Source organism: Lolium perenne, chromosome 5, assembly GCF_019359855.2.
Source record: "Lolium perenne isolate Kyuss_39 chromosome 5, Kyuss_2.0, whole genome shotgun sequence".
Taxonomy (NCBI): Eukaryota; Viridiplantae; Streptophyta; class Magnoliopsida; order Poales; family Poaceae; genus Lolium; species Lolium perenne.
Genome location: NC_067248.2, coordinates 159281207 through 159299320, shown reverse-complemented (window position 1 = coordinate 159299320; position 18114 = coordinate 159281207). Strand labels below are relative to the sequence as shown.

Here is an 18114-nt window from a genome sequence, read left to right as displayed (position 1 = left end):
CCCGATCAAAATTAATTGACTCATATTTGGTATCTACACACTAAAATGCGTCTAGATACATGCGAATCTAGACAAATTTGAGTCAATTATTTTGAAATGGAGGGATATATATAGATATTAATTGTTTTATTGGAAATATATCAAATTTTTTATTAGTAAAAATCCATAATCATGCAAGTCATCATGTGGTCTCTGCATGTTAAATTTCATGAAATGCTTAACGGGATATTTTGTTCGACACTCCTGCACATATACATATGTATTTGACACCATATCATGACACCTATTTCATGTTGTGTCACTATTTGAAAACTAGCTCTAATTACTACTTGATATCTTATAACAGATTCTAAAAGAAAAATAGAAGTCATTTTAGGATGCTTGGAATGGAATGATGATAATATCATAAATCGGTACTTGAAAGATGATGAAAATGACATAGTTCCGGGAGATTGTATGACTGTGGATGAACCCCCTAATAACATCAAAACATCTAAAAATATGTATCTATTTTAGAACCCCTTCCAATATCTAATTTTTGGAAGAGTATACTTAAAGCAGTGCTCAACAATTTAAACCGAGCCCTCCAACTTGCAAACCAAGTTTCCACTATTCCAAAAAACTCATACCTGTATGAATCTTGTAAATGCATTACAATCTTAACTGGTTTATTGAACACACAATGTAAAATTTCATGCATATACAATGCTCTGTTGGGTCATTTGGTTTTTAATTTGATGCATTGTCCTCTTGGAGCCTTGGCCTCTTATCCTCCAACAAAGTGTTGCACCACGCTGCCCTTCTCATCATTTTGCAATTGGACATCGGGCAAGAGGATAGGCTTCTATCTTTGAGAGCCCAACTTAAGAGGAAGGTTGTGAGCCTCGCGGTCATTGAGCGCGCTCGCATGAGGCAATGTTCGAGGATCTACAACTTGCGAGAGGGCGACGCTAATACCAAATTCTTCCATATAAAGATCAATGGGCGTAGGAGGAAGAACCACATCCACCGTCTAAAGCTTAACAATGGGTGCATTACCGATCATGACCATAAATAGAAAATCATTTTTACCACTTCAAGGACGTCATGGTCAAAGGGCAACATCGTCGGACGGGTTTCAATTGGGCCAGCCTAAACTTTGATGACCCGGATTTGGACTCCCTTGGTGATAGCTTCACGGAGGGGCGAGGTCTTGAACCCTATCAACCTTCTTCCGGTGGCAAGGCCCCTAGACCGAACGACTTCACGTGAGCTTTTTACAAACATCGTTGGGGCATCATTCGGGACGATGTTATGCGTGCCATTAATCTCTTTGGCGATCTCCATGTGGCCAACTTTCATTGGTTGAACCCCGCCAACATTACTCTTTTGCCCAAAATGGATGGTTGAGAGAGCCTTTTTGTGGGCGGGCACGGATAAGGTTTCCGGTGGCAGATGAAAAGTTAATTGGGATATTGTTTGTTGACCCAAAAGCCTAGGCAACCTCTGTGTCCTCAATAGCGAGTTTTTTTGCTAGAGCACTTCGTTTGAGATGGCCTTGGCAAGAATGGAAGGAGCCGTCTAAGATTTGGGTGGGCCTTGGAAACCCTTGCGATGACACGGATATGGACCTCTTCTATGCTTCCACGACTATCACTTTGGGCAATGGGGAGAAGACTCCCTTTTGGAAGGCGTCGTGGCTCAATGGCTCCAAGCCTATTGACCCCCCTCATTTACAAAATTTCCACGAGGAAGAATTGGAATGTCAAGAAGGCCATGTCCGATAATGGGTGGATCTCCAAAATCAAAATGGACGTGGAGTTTACCCTTGAGCATATCCGCCAATACATCTCTCTTTGGAGCAAGCTTGCGGAGGTCACCATTCATGATGACCACAAGGATGAGATCACTTGGAACCTCATCGAAAGCGGCATTTACTCCTCTAGCTCCGCATATAGGGCTCAATTCTTTGGGGCTATGCTCGCCCCGACCACATCCTCGGTGTGGAAGTTTTGGGCCCCGCCTAAGATCAAGTTCTTTATGTGGCTTGCGCTCCAAAATAGGCTTTGGACCAATGATCGGTTGGACAAAAGAGGGTGGCCTAATGGCCGGAATTGTTCGCTTTGCAACTAGGCTTTAGAGTCCGTTGACCATCTTATTGTTAATTGCCGCTTCACCATTCGCCTTTGGGGTCTTCTCAAGTAGTGGATTGGCTTCCAACCCCTTGGCCTCCATGAGTGGCCTACTACACCTCTTCATTCTTGGTGGAGTATGATGACGGAGCCGAAAGATTTGGCTTCCCTTGCTCTTCTTGTGTCTTGGGAGATTTGGAACGAAAGAAATGACCGGGTTTTCAACAACTAGCATGCTCCCCACTCGGTGATTCTCCAAAAGATCAAAGTAGAGGCTAGACTTTGGATCCTAGCGTGTGACACATGTATGGAAAACTTAATGCCGCGAGACTAGACTTTCCTTTTGTTGGGTCATGGGTTGTAACCGGTTAACTTGTAAAACTCCTCCTTCTTAATTAATGAAATAGAGCAAGGCTTTTGCCCTCTTTTCAATTTTTTTTGATGCATCCATATGATGATGGAGCACTACATTTTCAGGTGCCTATGATTAGTATTTACACCATGTTTAGTTGTACATACTTTGCACATGATTTTTTTACATTGTTGCATAATGTATTTATAGAAAGGTTTTCAACTAAGGAAACAATTTTTGGTACATATTCTAAAGTATGACGGAAATGAAGCTTTGAGCAATATCCCTACCATTAAATGAAGCCTTATAAATCACATAAATATGTGTGGACTTAAAAAATTATCATCAATTAATAAATAGTAGACATTATGTTGCTTAGTTGTTAATTTTAAATATTTTTATAACTAATTATAATATTACATCATTTCAAATATAAGAAATTTTGGGGAAATGTGAAATGGAGGAAGTATACATTTATATGATCACAAATTTTAATTGAAAAATTTTGTGTTGACCGTGTGTTACAAGCTTTCCTCATATGGTTGTGCATTACACACATTTAAGTGGCTCGGTAAAAAGACTTGCTAAAAAATAAGATTCAAAATAATATATTTCTATTATATACAGTATATAATACATGCCTGCCATATTCATTAGACTGTCTAAAATTTTAGACTCTCTCCTCATTTTCTTTTCTCTACATTACCAAAATCATATATAACCACCACATAGAGAGAGTGATTCATGATCTTTTTACATTCCCTAACCCCCACTCCGAGCCACCAAAAACCCTTCTCGTTTTCCTCTCCTTTCTTCCTCATCGCCGGATCTCGTCTCCGGCGACTCCTCCCAATATCCCGTCTCCGACTTGCCTCCCGCCGCACCTCCAGTGGACGCGCGAGGTCCGCATCACCGGCATGGAGGTCGCGAGCTCGCCGCCCGTCGGTCCGGGTTGAGCCGGCCCTCCCTCGATCCCGCACAGGCGCCGGCCGTCCGCACGCGCGCGCGCCGGCCTCTTCCTCCAACGGCCGTCGACCTCCCTCTCTCCCCGACCTGCGCCTCCACGCGGTGGCCTCTTCCAGCTAGGGGAGCTTCCACCCTAACCCTAGCAGCAGCAGGCGGCCCCGCAACCTGCACCTCCACGCCGTTTCTCACCCGCAGCAGGACGCCGGCGACCGGATCTGCATCATCTCGAACCTCCAGCTGCAGCTCCAAATTGCTTAAATCAGCTCCGAATAAAAAAGGTAGGATTTTTTCAAGTATCCATACGTCTATGCCTGCTGTTTTCTGTAACTTCTTAAGTCTTGACTCTTGTTTGGTCCTTTTTTTTTTGTTGCTCTGGGTTTGCCAATCAATGGCAGGCTATTTGATAGTGGTTGTTTTTGTTCGCCCATCTTTCTTATTTATTTATTTATTTATTTATTTATTCTTTTAACTGTATATGTGACACTGCTTACTCCTGCCTGTTACAGAGCGATGGAGGAGGACCAATCTGCAGTACTGGTCGCTGAAGGTGCCATCAAGAGCATCAAACTTAGCCTATCCACCGAGGCTGAGATAGTACGTTCTCCTTTTTGATGGTTTTACTAGTGATTCTGGCATGTAGAGATGCATGCTCAACTAAAAACATATCAGTTTGATTCTTCTCACTGTATGCGACCTTTTATCTTCTGCAGTGTACTTACTCTATAAACGACTGCCCTGTTACTCATCCCAGTCAACTTGGGAATCCTTTCCTTGGCTTACCACTTGAGTCAGGGAAATGCGAGTCATGTGGTGCCTCTGAAAATGGCAAATGTGAAGGTTCGAAAACAACAATTTCTCATTAGTTTTTCTTCTTGCCGCAAATGTTGTCCTTTAGTGGCCAGTATCCCTGTTTCTCTTATTGTACTAACAAAATTGATACAAACTTTTAGGGCATTTTGGGTACATTGAGCTGCCTGTACCTATATATCATCCATGTCATGTCAGTGAACTTAGGCAATTACTGACCTTGGTATGTTTGAAGTGCCGTCGTATGAAGAAAGGAAAGGTTTGTATATGCCAAAATAGCTTAGCCTTACTCTTTTATTTTTCTACACAGATTTCCCTGTTTTGATTTAAGTCATTTCATGTCTCAGGGCAAACAGAGCAATGGAAAGGAAAATGTGTCAGTAACGGCATGTCACTACGCTGACTGTCGGGTACTCGTCAACTCTATTCCTCTTTACACCTTCTGAATTTGACCTTGGTCTCTATTTAGTCCACGTAATACTAGCTTACTGGTACTTAACTTAATCAAAAGTCCGGTTGAAGACTTGGTAATCTCAAGTATGATTGTAGGTTTGCCTTTTTATTTATTTATCAAATTGAAGATATGAATTAAGGCACATAGTTGTTCATCGATTGGGAAGTTTTTATCTGTAGACCCTAGGGAAATGCCATAATAGTGTACCTGATTCAATTTTATGTTGGCAGGTGACATGTTGTCACCAAAACTTACACCACACATAATCCAGTAGTGTTATCTATTGAGATTATACTATTGAAACTTGGAAGTCTTCCAACAACCATGGCATCAGAGATCATCATCAGTAACATTTTGTTTTGTGTGGATGGCTTCCTACTTTACAGCCTTAGTTTTGCTGCTAGTTTTGTGCCAGCACTATCACTATGACAGTATGGCACGTGTTATGGGATGAGTGTCAACTGATGTTCCTCAACTTTATTTAGGCTCTCCCGGCACTATCTGTGAAGGAAACCAAGACAGCAGATGGTGCATTTCGTTTAGAGCTGAAAGCACCCCCCAAGAAACACATGACGGAACGTTCTTGGAACTTTCTTGACCAATATGGATTTCACTATGGTGGAGCCTCCCACAATAGGATATTGCTTCCGGAAGAGGTAATAATCTCATCTTGTTCTGTTTTCAAGATGTCATTGTAGTTTCTTGGATGCTGAAGATCCAGCTAAGCATGGGTTTACCTAGGTACTTTAAGTTCGGGCAGATTTTTTTGCCGTTAGAAACGTACCAAAGAATCTCAAGAAAATTACGGTGCAGTACATCATGGTACAGTCGTGCACATGAGATTTCTGTACCAAAATCACAGTGTGTTCAAAAGTGGCAAGTGGTATCAAATATATGTGAAGTATATATTTGCTGACACCTTCCCTTTTCTGTTTCTCTGGAGCGGTACCCCATATCACCATGGTATTTTGAGGGTATCGCCTTATCTTATCTCAACTAGTACAACATGCAGGGATTTTCCCGTACTTTTGACTCAAAAATTTGCAAATGACTAGTGGATTGCGGATCGTGCCAGATCGGATGTTTGAGAAGTGTTGCTGGATAAGATTAGCTGGAGCATGTGTGCCCCAGATATATTTTCTGTTTTTCCATTTACATCTTTCTCACATGAATTACCTTTCCTCCCTGGCCCTGTTTGGTTCAGATAAAACTATTGGGCCATGTTGGCTCTTCCTCAAGAGATTAATTTGTGCCGCTTACTTTTGAAACACGTAGCATTGGTTTATCACTTATAGAACTTACATAACATCACTTGGCTGTAACTAGTTAATGTTAGTAAGGCCAAGTACCTTCATTTGATCATGTTAATTAATGGTTGATGAAAAAAGAAGGAAATGCATTTCTTTTATGGTAACTAAGAAGTTGTCATCTCTCAGAAGTGGCATATGTACAGTTACAATCTGTAGGGTGGTATATCATGGAATGTTAGTCTCATGAGTGGCATGTATTCGTTACCCCTGAAAACATGGTAATGTCTAAAGCAAGGATCACCATACCCAAGGCCCTACAGTTATCCCTTGATTATTTCTTACGGAGTCACTTATTTTTGTTTTGTAATAGCAACCTGCTATCTGTTTGTGTATTATTTGCCAGGCTCTGAATATACTGAAGAAGATTCCGGATGAGACGAAAAAAAAGCTAGCTGCACGGGGATACATCGCTCAGTCTGGTTATGTGATGAAATATCTTCCAGTACCCCCTAACTGCCTCTATATTCCAGAATTCACAGATGGGCAGAGCATCATGTCCTATGTTAGTCTGGTTACTGAATCTTCGTGATTTTATTGATTGGTTTGTACCTACGAATAATGTCCCATATTTTATTTGCTTCTTGTTTCAGGACATCTCTATATCTTTGTTAAAGAAGATACTTCAAAAGATAGAGCAGATTAAAAAATCAAGAGCTGGTCCCCCAAACTTCGAATCACATGATGTTGAATCAAGTGATTTACAACTTTCTATTGGCCAATACATACAGCTCAGGGGTACTACAAAGGTACGTATCATGATTTTGAAGTAAGTAACCTAATTATTCATGTCTACATGGTAAAACATGGTGCATGAATTAAAATAGCTGCAAAACAAGCTCTAGCTGAAATCCATATAAAAAAAGCTCTAGCTGAAATGAACCAAGTTTGAGTCAGGCCTTCCAAGCTTGTTTCTAAACTATCACCTAGTTAAGAAGTAGGATTACAATTGGTTGCATTAGACGGCATGATGCTTGTTTACAAAACAAGTTAGGAATGTTAACAGTATGAATGTATGATCGTGTATATCCTCGTTTGAGCTTTAAAACTTTAAAACTTCTTCCAGACAATCATAAAGAAGAGTTTTCTGAGCACTCTTCAATTTTTATGGTTGAAACTCTTTCAGTTTTTTGACCTTGCCCACGTATTTTGTTACCATCAGAACTAGAGAACTCCTGCACATTTACAGGTGTTCTTGGTGTGCTGAACCTCTGCTTACAATAATTTATCATCGCCATTTGCATTTATTTTCTGATCAGATTCATTGGTGTCTAGTTTAGCGTGGTAACTTGACTCTTTTGTTCTGAAGGGTCCTCAAGACGCAAAGAGATATGCAATTAGCACTGATTCATCACATTTATCAACAAAACAATGGTTAGATAAGATGAGGACATTGTTCATCAGCAAAGGGTCAGGATTTTCATCACGCAGTGTACTTACTGGAGATCCCTACATTGGAGTAGATGTAGTTGGCCTGCCTTCTGAAGTGGCAAAAAGAATAACTTTTGAAGAACAGGTTACAGACATCAACATTAACAGATTGCAAGAGGTTGTTGACAAGGGAGACTGTTTGACCTATAGAGATGGTGAAACAACATATGCAATCACTGTAGGATCGAAAGGATATACCACACTTAAAGTGGGTCAAACGATCAGTAGAAGAATCGTTGATGGTGATGTTGTGTTCCTGAACAGGCCACCTAGTACTCACAAGCATTCCCTCCAGGCATTTAAAGTATACATCCATGATGATCATACAGTCAAAATCAATCCCCTTATATGCTCTCCTCTTGCAGCAGATTTTGACGGTGATTGTGTGCATATTTATTACCCTCAGTCACTTGCTGCAAAAGCTGAAGCCTTGGAGCTTTTCAGTGTGGAGAAGCAACTGACGAATTCACACAACGGGAAAATAAACCTGCAGCTATCTAATGACAGTTTGCTAGCTCTGAAACACATGTCTTCAAGAACCATGTTAAGAAAAGAATCTGCTAACCAGCTGGCCATGCTTCTGTCCCTTTCTCTTCCTGCCCCTGCTGTGGTCAAGTCAAAGCCATACTGGACAATCTCACAAATATTGCAAAGTGCGTTGCCAGCAGAATTGACTTGTGAAGGGGACAGATTCCTAGTCAAGGACAGCACTGTCGTAAAACTGGATCTTGCCAAAGAATCTGTCCAGGCTTCATTCTCGGATCTAGTGTCTTCCATTAATTGTGTAAAGGGTCCAGGAGATGCGCTCAAATTCTTAAATGCGCTGCAGCCCTTGTTGATGGAATTTTTACTTCTGGATGGTTTTAGTGTAAGTCTGCAAGATTTTAGTGTGCCCAAGATTCTGTTGGAAGAAGCACAGGAAAGCATAAAGAAACAGTCCGCTGTACTGGAGCAGTCAAGGTCCTCGAAAGGCCAGTATGTGGAAATGCGTGTTGACAACAATCTAAAGGACGTCAAACAACAAATTTCAGATTTTGTCGTGAAGTCCTCTCATCTTGGTCTTCTGATTGACCCAAAGAGTGACCCATCAGTGTCAAAAGTAGTTCAACAGCTTGGCTTTGTTGGTCTGCAACTCTACCGTGAGGGGAAGTTCTACTCGAGCCGTCTCGTGGAGGACTGTTTCTCAAATTTTGTGAATAGACACCCACCTGTTGGAAATGAAGTCCAGCATCCTCCAGAAGCTTATGGTCTTGTGCAAAGTTCATATTTCCATGGTCTCAATCCTTATGAGGAGCTGGTGCATGCTATATCCACAAGAGAAACTATCATCCGCTCCTCAAGAGGGTTGACAGAACCAGGAACTCTGTTCAAGAGTCTAATGGCCATCCTGCGAGATGTAGTTGTATGCTATGATGGAACTGTGAGAAACATCTGCAGCAATTCAATCATGCAACTTAAGTACAGAGAAGATGATGCCACAGATTTTCCAAGTGATATAACTCCTGGAGAACCGGTGGGTGTCTTAGCTGCCACTGCAATCTCCAACCCTGCTTATAAGGCTGTCTTGGATGCTTCTCAAAGTAATAATACTTCATGGGAGTTGATGAAGGTAATAGCATTGTAAAGTATTGTAGAGTCAAATATTATATGCATTGCAACTCAAGTTATGTCCTAACTACTGTTTAATATTCTTAACCTAACAGGAAATACTTCAGACCAAAGTTAACTATAAAAACGATACGAAAGATCGAAAAGTTATCCTGTTTCTTAATGACTGCTCTTGTCCCAAGAAGTTCTGCAAAGAAAAGGCTGCTATTGCAGTACAGGGCTGTCTAAAGAAAGTCACTCTAGAAGATTGTGCCACTGATATCTGCATTGAGTATGTATACCTGTCCAGTCAATTTTAGAGTTACTTTCATTTTAGTATTTGTTGTCATACTCAACTTTAGACCGACAATTACTCTAGAGGACTGTTTTTAGTATTTGTTGTCATTTGTGCTGAATGACATGAATATGGCATTTTCATTTTCAGGTATCAGAAACAAACAAGTTTAGATGGTACTTCAGAAGCTACTCCAGCATTTGTTGGTCATATTCACCTTCAAAAAGTATTGTGGTGTTTTCTACTCCCTCCGATCCAAAATCAGTGTCACATGGGAAGTATATTTCATTAAATGTAAATGATATATATCAACATATGGCTTTATGTATTTCTTGCAGGCACATTTAGAAACAGCAAACATTAGCACCGAGGATATTCTTCATAAATGCCAAGAAGTTTCTGTGAAACATGGGATGAAGAAAGGACATCTCGCACACCTGTTTAAAAAGATTACTTTCTCTACTTGGTAAACTATTTGTTCTCTACTCTGCAATCATTTTTTCGTTACATCTTACATGACATAGTTATTGGTCAGGAAAGAGGTAGGCCTAGCTTGTAGTGGTTGCTGGTTGTTGGTGGCTTAATAATGTTCCTTCAGGGTATTTTATACTTGGTGTTCTTGATCAAGATGGTAATATTTATTTCAACATGGGAGCTGAATATTTGATGTAGTTCGTAACTATTTCCTTTCATGTTTTATACATAGATTCTTTAACATGCTTCTTAACATGCATGCATGTTGTGTTGCAAACATAAACTGAGACGAGGATGATGAGAATACCTAGATGTTAGCAAGTAAAATGTTTAGGGAGAAGGACGTTCTTGTGTATGAGAGGAGGGAAGTCCTACTGCTAACCTTTCTTTAGTGGTTACTATATTGTGTAAAACAAAAATCAACCCACTGACATGCATCCCTGAATTAAAATTGCCAGCGGTGGGTGAGCTGCTGCCTGCTGGGATTGATTTATAACCAACTCAAAATAACTGAGACAGCAAGTGAGAAGAAGATTGGTAACCTCAATAGTAGCAATGTCTTTGCCACCCAAATACTCCATTAAAGTAGTACGGTCATAACAAAAAGAAAGGGTAGGTGATACTGTAATGAACTAATGATGAAAATGTTTTTCAATTGATTGATGGTACTTAATACTCCCTCGAACTGCAAATAGTAGAAGCCGGTTTAGCTTTTTGTACAAGAACTAAGTTACACATGAAATGAGTTTAGTGCCCTTGAATAATCCCACATAGACTAGCCCATTCTCTTACACAATCAATTTTCTCTTGTTGTTTGAATATTTATTGCAACCCTTAAACATGACACCAAGGGCGTAATTGGAAGGAGTAAACTGTGCCAGTTACTGAACGACTTATACATGGAGTAGTCACCAGTTATATAGAATGTCTACATTGGCTTGTTTGCAATCAGAGGGAGAACAGTGTTTTCTGCCTGTTCTTTGCTTAGCATGAGGTTATCTGTTCCGTAATAATGATACTAGAACATGGTTGAGTTATGGTACTATGTTCTCAGCTGCAGTATATCCAATCTCTATCTGCATCCCAAATCAGTTTGGAGATATACATTTCAATGATTTGGTACCTTGCACCCCTGGGGCTGGGACATGGTTGCCTGGACACAAGTAGTATCAGTATATTATCGTTTCGGGAATCATCACTCTTTGTTATTAGCATACTGTTCAGTGTTGCTATTCTTATATGATTTACCGTTGTCTGTTTCATGTGATATAATCTCTGATTACTGATATTTATTAGAGTTAACCTAATGTGTAAATTTTCCTCCTTGATCCTAGCAGTGATTGTTCCTTCACACAAAAGCCGATTGATGGGAAGGTTCCATGTTTGCAGTTTTCTTTTTCTGAGGACATTCCTATGTTATCTGAATCCGTTGAGAAAGCTGTGAATGTGCTAGCCGATTCTATGTGTGGTGTGCTTCTGGATACAATCATAAAAGGTACTGTAAGCTGCACAAACTAGTCTTCTTCCATGGAAATTTCGTTCACTGGATATTTCAAATTACAATCATTCTCTTGTTAAAATATAATTTCGTTCTCCTATCTTATTGGAAAAAAGATCTTATGTAGTGCACCTTTTAATTTTTTCAACACTGGCTCGCATATAAATTAGAGAATTCCATCAGTATAGTCACGTAGTTCACCTTTTAATTTTTTCAACACTGTGTTCTTGGATGAGCCTATTGTTCTCAGTGGACTGGTAGTTCTGTATGCCTGTTCTTATGGTACCTGTGTAAGGATTGGCCCTTGTCTTTGTATTCAGAGTTCCTGGTTGTTAAGATCATTAGGGGGTACTGAACTCTGAACCCAAGGAAGAACCAAAACAGTAGATTTTCACGCTTGTATCTTCTAATGCCTATTCCTTTTGGATGGTCCTTCTATGTACTATGTATACCAGCACATTTTAGTGATGAATATGCATCTTTTTGTGTAATAGATTATAGATGGCCACTTAACTGAGATTATGGTACAACATCTTACATATATTGTGATTGAAACAGATGATTCATATCTGTGCCTACAAAGCATGTATACCGACACATTTTAATGATGAATATGTATCTTTTTATGTAAAGATGGACTTAACTGAGAATATGGTACACCATTTACATATATAGTGATTAAAATGGATAATTTGTATCTGGGCCTACAAAACAACATCATGTTTCTCTTGGCAGTTGGCATTTTGTATTTTTAAAGGGGTTGTCATTTGCAGTGCTCTAGCTGTGATTTAGACATATACTTTTCATTTTTTGGATACCACTAATTTTTGTGCAAGTTTATGCTCAAGAAATTCATAGATGTACTCTTTTCAGCTCATTAATTCTTCTCAATTAATAATTTAGGAGGTGTATAACAGATATGTGTGTGAAGGACTTTTAGTTCAACTATTTTTTCATTTGCTCTCCTCTACAGGTGATCCTCGAATTCAAGAGGCCAAAATTACGTGGGTTGGGTCTGATGCAACGTCTTGGGTGAAACACACAAAGAAGGCATCAAAGGGTGAGCCAGCACTAGAAATTGTTGTTGAGAAAGGTGAAGCTTTGCAAAATGGTGACGCATGGAGAATAGCGATGGATGCATGCATCCCAGTAATGAACCTCATCGACACACGAAGGTCCATACCTTATGGTATTCAGCAAGTGCAGAAACTTCTTGGCATAGCATGCTCCTTTGATCAAGTTGTCCAGGTTTGCCTTCTTGCATCTGGAGAGTTTTCTTTTGGCACCTTTTTTTTTTGTAAAGCTGAAGAGGTGTTTTATTTAAGATCCACCCTTTGGTCACAAAGATTTCAAGTCACCGGTAGAGCTCCCTTTTTCTGTAAATTAGAATGGTCTTCTAAAAATAGTCCCAAGATTCCCCAGAGAAACCAGCAAGCAGATACAGTTCGTTCTCCTTTCTCGTAGTAATACCTGGTCCATTTTTAGCAAGTACTAGCTAAATACCTCTGCTTAGCTATGGATCAACAAATTTGACCGTCTCAGCATGTCAAACAATTGTTGCCGTGCTCCATTGCACTGGGCATTATCCCATTTCTTGTCCAATCACTTGACTAGGCATCTAGGGGTTGTTTGCGGGATCACTAACATTTGTATTTTTAGATTTGGAGTTGGTGGATGGGAATTAAGGATGCAAATGTCTTTCTTGAGACGAACTGTAAATTATCTCAAATAGTTTTCCCCAATTTGACGAATCATTGCTTCACATCTTTTCTTCGGGAAGCTAAGACCATTGCTTTCATTAGCACCATTCTTGGGCTCCAGTGGGATTTTTTTTTTTTGTAATTCTTAGGGATGCTATAAGACAATTGCTTTCATTAGCATCGTTCTTGGGCTCCAGTGGGAAAGTTTCTTTTTTCGGTAATTAATGGGACTGTGAGAAGGGAGCGTGAAGAAAATTAGGTCATCAGGAAAGCTGGCCAACTAGCTACCCCATGTTTATGGGCCAAGTTGGCTACATAGGAATTGCTACTATCAATATTGTATACATACGAGGTATGGGCCCCTGAACGGCATGGGCCTTGCTCTGGCATTGGGATCGCACAAGTGACTGGACGACCACTAACTCAAATCTTCTTAAGTTGGGAAGAAAAATATGGCCCACCTGTTTATAAGGGCACAGCATGATAGTTTTAAGTTCTTAAGTTAGTACTTACCAGGGGGTCCTTTTGAGATATTACTTGTTACTTTTTCCCTGATATATTCCAACGGTTTTAATGCTGACAGAGAATGTTGAATGATAGAACATTCATTTAGGAATGTCAAGTTTGGTCAATCTCTATTCAATTGTTACTGGATTTTGCGTATCCTTGGCTGTGTGTACATGGACTAATACTGCGAAGAAAGAGTAGTGTTATCTTTGCTGCGATCATCTATTCGTATATTTCTTTTATCAGTCCAAGTTGGCCAGATTTACTTGACTGTACCTATACCACAGGGACTGGCTAATTTTATTAGGGGTGAGTGTTCAATTATTTTAGTTTGGTAAATACGGTTTTCCAGCAAATATGTATAGGTGTGACTAGCTAATTTATCATTCAAATTTGTTGGCATCAGTAGATAGTACCATCTTTAAGATCAGTGTCTAGTTAGTCACAGCAGGCTAGTTCGGAGATGTATAGCTACTTAGCAATTTACCTTTCATCCTGTTTGACTCAAGTGTTACGCAATGCTTATGACGTCAAACAATTTCTGCAACAGTTTTTTGGTTGTGGATTTGGGCAGCGCCTTTTCTCAACTTTATCTTTGAACCCTATCTTAATAGGTATTCTTTTGCTTGATGATTTTTGCAGCGCCTTTCAACAACTATGAAAACAGTTGCTAAAGGAATTCTTAAGGACCATCTGGTACTTGTGGCAAACAGCATGACATGCACTGGTAACTTGAATGGGTTCAACAATGCTGGTTATAAGGCGACCTTCCGTTCATTAAAAGTTCAAGTACCTTTTACAGAGTCCACCTTGTTCGTAAGTTTATTTCTAAGATCTTTTGATTTGAGTTTATCACAACATGCACTATGCTGATGTCCTGGTCTTCTTTTGTAGACCCCTATGAAATGCTTTGAGAAGGCTGCTGAGAAATGCCATTCTGATTCATTGGGTTGTGTGGTCTCATCATGTTCGTGGGGCAAGCATGCAGCACTTGGCACTGGGTCATCTTTTGAGATTCTTTGGAACGAAAATCAGGTAAGCTGGTCTTTCAACCCACTGCCACTGGTGCTTATTGTTCATATTATTAATGGATCTTTAGCCAATATTTACGTAGTCAAATGAATTACCGTTTTACTACAACACTTGGCAAAGTTAGATACTGCTATAAAGTTCTGCTACTACATGATGTGGTCTAACAATGCTAAATTACACCTTTGTGTTTTAATTTGACCATTGCAGCTAAAAAGCAACAAGGAGTATGGTGATGGCCTGTATGATTTCCTGGCATTGGTGAGGACTGACCAAGAAAAGGCTAGATACACATTCCTGGACGATGTGGACTACCTTGTTGAAGACAATGCGATAGATGATATGTGCTGCTTATCACCAGTACTGGATGATATGCCCACTTTTGAAGATTGTCTTGAAGAACAAGTTACCGAGAAGGGTGGCCCATGGGATAATGGCACAACGGCGAATGCAAGAGACAATTCTTGGAATGTGCATGCGACAGTGGAGAATGATTCCGCTGATTGGGGCGGCTGGGGCACTGAAAAGATAAAGGATAAGAAGACTGTGCCAGAAGAACCAGCGGATACTTGGGCTGATCAGAGTGCTAAGAAGGATACTGATGGAGGTGGTGGTAACTGGGGGAAGCAGCCAGCAGATCAAGGAAATTCATCTTGGAATGTGCCCGTGACAGTGGAGAATGAATCTGCTGATTGGGGGGGCTGGGGCACTGAAAAGGCGAAGGATAAGAAGACTATGCCAGAAGAACCAGCTGGACTCGATACTTGGCCTGATCAGAGTGCCAAGAAGGGTACGGATGGAGGCGGTCGTAACTGGGGGAAGCAGCCAGCAGATCAAGGCAATTCATCTTGGAATGTGCCTGCGACAGCGGAGAATGATTCTGCTGATTGGGGTGGCTGGGGCAGTGAAAAGGGAAAGGGTAAGAGTGTTCATGAAGAACCAGCTGAAATCAACACTTGGGCTGATCAGAGTTCTAAAAAGGATACAGATGGAGGTGGTGGTAACTGGGGTAAGCAGCCGAACATGCCAGCATCACCATCAGTCAGTGCATGGGGCAAAAATAATTCAGATGGAGGTGATGGTACCTGGGAAAAGCAAGCCAGCTCTTGCAAGAAAGATGTTGACCAGGCCTCTTGGGGAAATGAGCCAGGGCCACTGTCAAGAAATACATGGGACGACAAGGTTTCTAAGCCGCATACTGATGCACAGAATGATTCCTGGGGAAGTGTGGCAGCTAAGACTCGGACTTGTACTGCAGAAGATGTTCCTTGGGGAAGTACTCAAACTTCTTCTGCGGAGCATATGGATGCACAGAATGATTCCTGGGGTAATGTGGCTGCAAAGGCTGCTTCACCGTCAGATAATGCGTGGAATGCTGCTCCAGTTTCCCAGGGAAACGAGAATTCAGAAGCAAAGGAGCCAGATGCTTGGGATGGCTGGGGTTCTGCTCAAGCCAATGACTCCAGTACTGATGATTTGAACAAGAGCAGTGCTTCTAACAACAGCAAAGGCTGGAAATCAGATGGATGGGCTGCCAAAGAAAGCCGGAGAGACCAAAGAGACAATCTGGGTAGGCCCCCAATGAGACCTGTGGAGAGGCCACCAAGACCACGGTTCGAACTACCAGCTGATGCAAAAACGATTTTACACGAAATTGAACCTATTGTATTATCGGTCAGAAAGATCTTCCGTGAATCATGGTAAATCACCTCACAATTTCTTGCGCTTTGTGTTCTTCATAGTATGCTATCAAGTTTTTAAAAGGTCCTAACAGATCAAAAGTATGCGACATGCAAAACAGCTACTCTGTACTTTGTTTACACCGTCTTAAATATTTACTTTTCATCTTTATCTTAAAATATTGCAGCGATGGTGTAAATCTTTCCCTGGAGGATGAGAAGTTCATCAAGGAGAAGATTCTGGAGCACCACCCTGAAAAGGAGAAGAAGCTGTCCTCTGAAACTGATCATATAATGGTATGGGCTCTTGTGCATTCTATGTCTACCGTGATGCGCTATAGTAGAGTATGAAATACAGCAATTTGGTTTATGGGTGTGTGATGGGCTCATTTGATTTGTTGCAGGTTAACAAGCACCACACGTTCCAGGAGAGTCGCTGCTTTTACGTGGTGTCATCAGATGGAACACAGACAGACTTCTCATACATCAAGTGCCTGGACAATTACGTGAGGAAGAGCTATGCAGAAGAGCCCGCCGAACTGGTCTCCCAGATGTACTTCCAGAGGCGCAACCGTGATCGAGCACCAGCTGAGGCTTCTCAACCAACTCCGGCAGAGAACTCGCAAGCCACTCCACAGGAGGTTCAGCTAGAGACTCCAGCCCCGCTGGCAGAGACCTCGCAAGCCACTCCACATGAGGCTCAGCTAGAGGCTCCAGCCCCGCTGGCAGAAACAGCTTCACAAGAGGCTCTAGCTTCTCCATCAGCGACCCAGCAAGAGACCCCAGTGGCGACTCCACAAGAGACTCTGGCAGCCACAGAGACCATCAACAAGTGGGCTGAAAAGCCAGATTCTGATTCAGCATGGGGTGCAGGAGCCTCTGATGATAAGTGGGCCTGATGATGTCTTAGGGCGTGGTGTAGAAGCAACTGAACCGATGTACATACAAGCCTAGCTCTTCTGTTAGCATCACATGCTAAAACCTTTCTGCTTTGCCCCGACTTAGTGTAGAGGGCTGACAGTAGCTGTCTTTTAGACCTGATGGGCCGCTATTCCTGTGTCCCTTCCAGACGAACTCTTCATTCTGGGAGATGGAATCGTGTGGTACTGCCTTCCTTAGTAATCGTGACTAGTTTCGACCTGTCTTTGATCTCCTTGGTTGCTTGCTATCATAGTTTGAATGATATGATGTTAGTCGTATCTTGTTGTTGCTGTTTGTAAGGCGTCATACCATCAGTTTATCTGGTGCTGAAACTTTTACAGAGCCTGGGAGTTCGACTTGGTGCTACCATGTGACTGATAAAGGACAGTTCCTTGTTATGAACTTGTAGTGCCCTAGGCATTTTTTTGGGAAGTCAGCCATAGGCATAGAACTTGTGTTAGGGTAACATGTTTGCTTTTGCTTACAGTCAAAGCACCAGTCAGGTGGTGCGCTCTTGCTGATGCGATGCTGTTGATCCCATCCTGGTTCTCGTGGGTGTATTAGGTCCATAGAATTCCGCTTTCCAACGATCCATGGTTTCAGTTGGACCACTCTCTGCAGTGGATGGCAGCATAATCTGTTCTTGCCAACACTGAACCTTGTTGCAAAATTCCATCACCCACATGGTAAGAAATCTTCTAAGAGCACTAAGCTCCCAGGGTTCTACGTGCCCAGCTAACTCCAGTTTCGTTTTGGTTCCGTTTTGAGTTTTGCTTGTGAGGTCGCCTGGTGCCACGAACGGAGCTACGTGCCCAGCTAACTCCAGTTTCGATTTTTCAGAGTCGGTTAGTTAGGGGCTTTGGGGTCAAATCGGAAAACATGTGGGGAAGAATCCTATCGGATAGCCTTATTGTTTCACCGCCGACCCATCAGTAGCTCCTGTTCCTCCCTTCAGATCCTCGCGTGGGGAGCGGCTGTCCAGTGGAAAAACGGCCG

At 41.5% G+C, this 18114-nt stretch overlaps 1 protein-coding gene across 2 annotated transcripts; it reads left to right on the top strand.

The window, feature by feature from the left end:
* Positions 1-3214: 3214 nt before the first annotated feature.
* LOC127300363 (DNA-directed RNA polymerase V subunit 1) lies at positions 3215-17399 on the top strand. Of its 2 annotated transcripts, none has more exons than XM_051330468.1 (19): positions 3215-3707; positions 3936-4023; positions 4140-4266; positions 4380-4495; positions 4584-4646; positions 5176-5346; positions 6344-6502; positions 6591-6746; positions 7307-9037; positions 9132-9307; positions 9461-9536; positions 9649-9776; positions 11122-11279; positions 12256-12530; positions 14132-14305; positions 14384-14524; positions 14729-16218; positions 16386-16494; positions 16602-17399. In XM_051330468.1, exons 2-19 carry the CDS (start codon positions 3940-3942, stop codon positions 17094-17096), a joined length of 5829 nt encoding a protein of 1942 aa, XP_051186428.1. In that variant the 5' UTR covers positions 3215-3707; positions 3936-3939; the 3' UTR covers positions 17097-17399. The 2 variants fall into 2 exon arrangements, with proteins under 2 accessions (XP_051186428.1, XP_051186427.1); XM_051330467.2 differs by having other exon boundaries at positions 11119-11279.
* Positions 17400-18114: the final 715 nt, after the last annotated feature.

Coding starts and splice junctions, on each gene's coding strand:
- LOC127300363 (XM_051330467.2), top strand. CDS start 3,940: ATGGAGGAGGACCAATCTGCAGTACTGGTCGCTGAAGGTGCCATCAAG. Junction 4,024..4,139: donor TATCCACCGAGGCTGAGATA/GTACGTTCTCCT, acceptor TATCTTCTGCAG/TGTACTTACTCTATAAACGA. Junction 9,308..9,460: donor GCCACTGATATCTGCATTGA/GTATGTATACCT, acceptor TTTCATTTTCAG/GTATCAGAAACAAACAAGTT.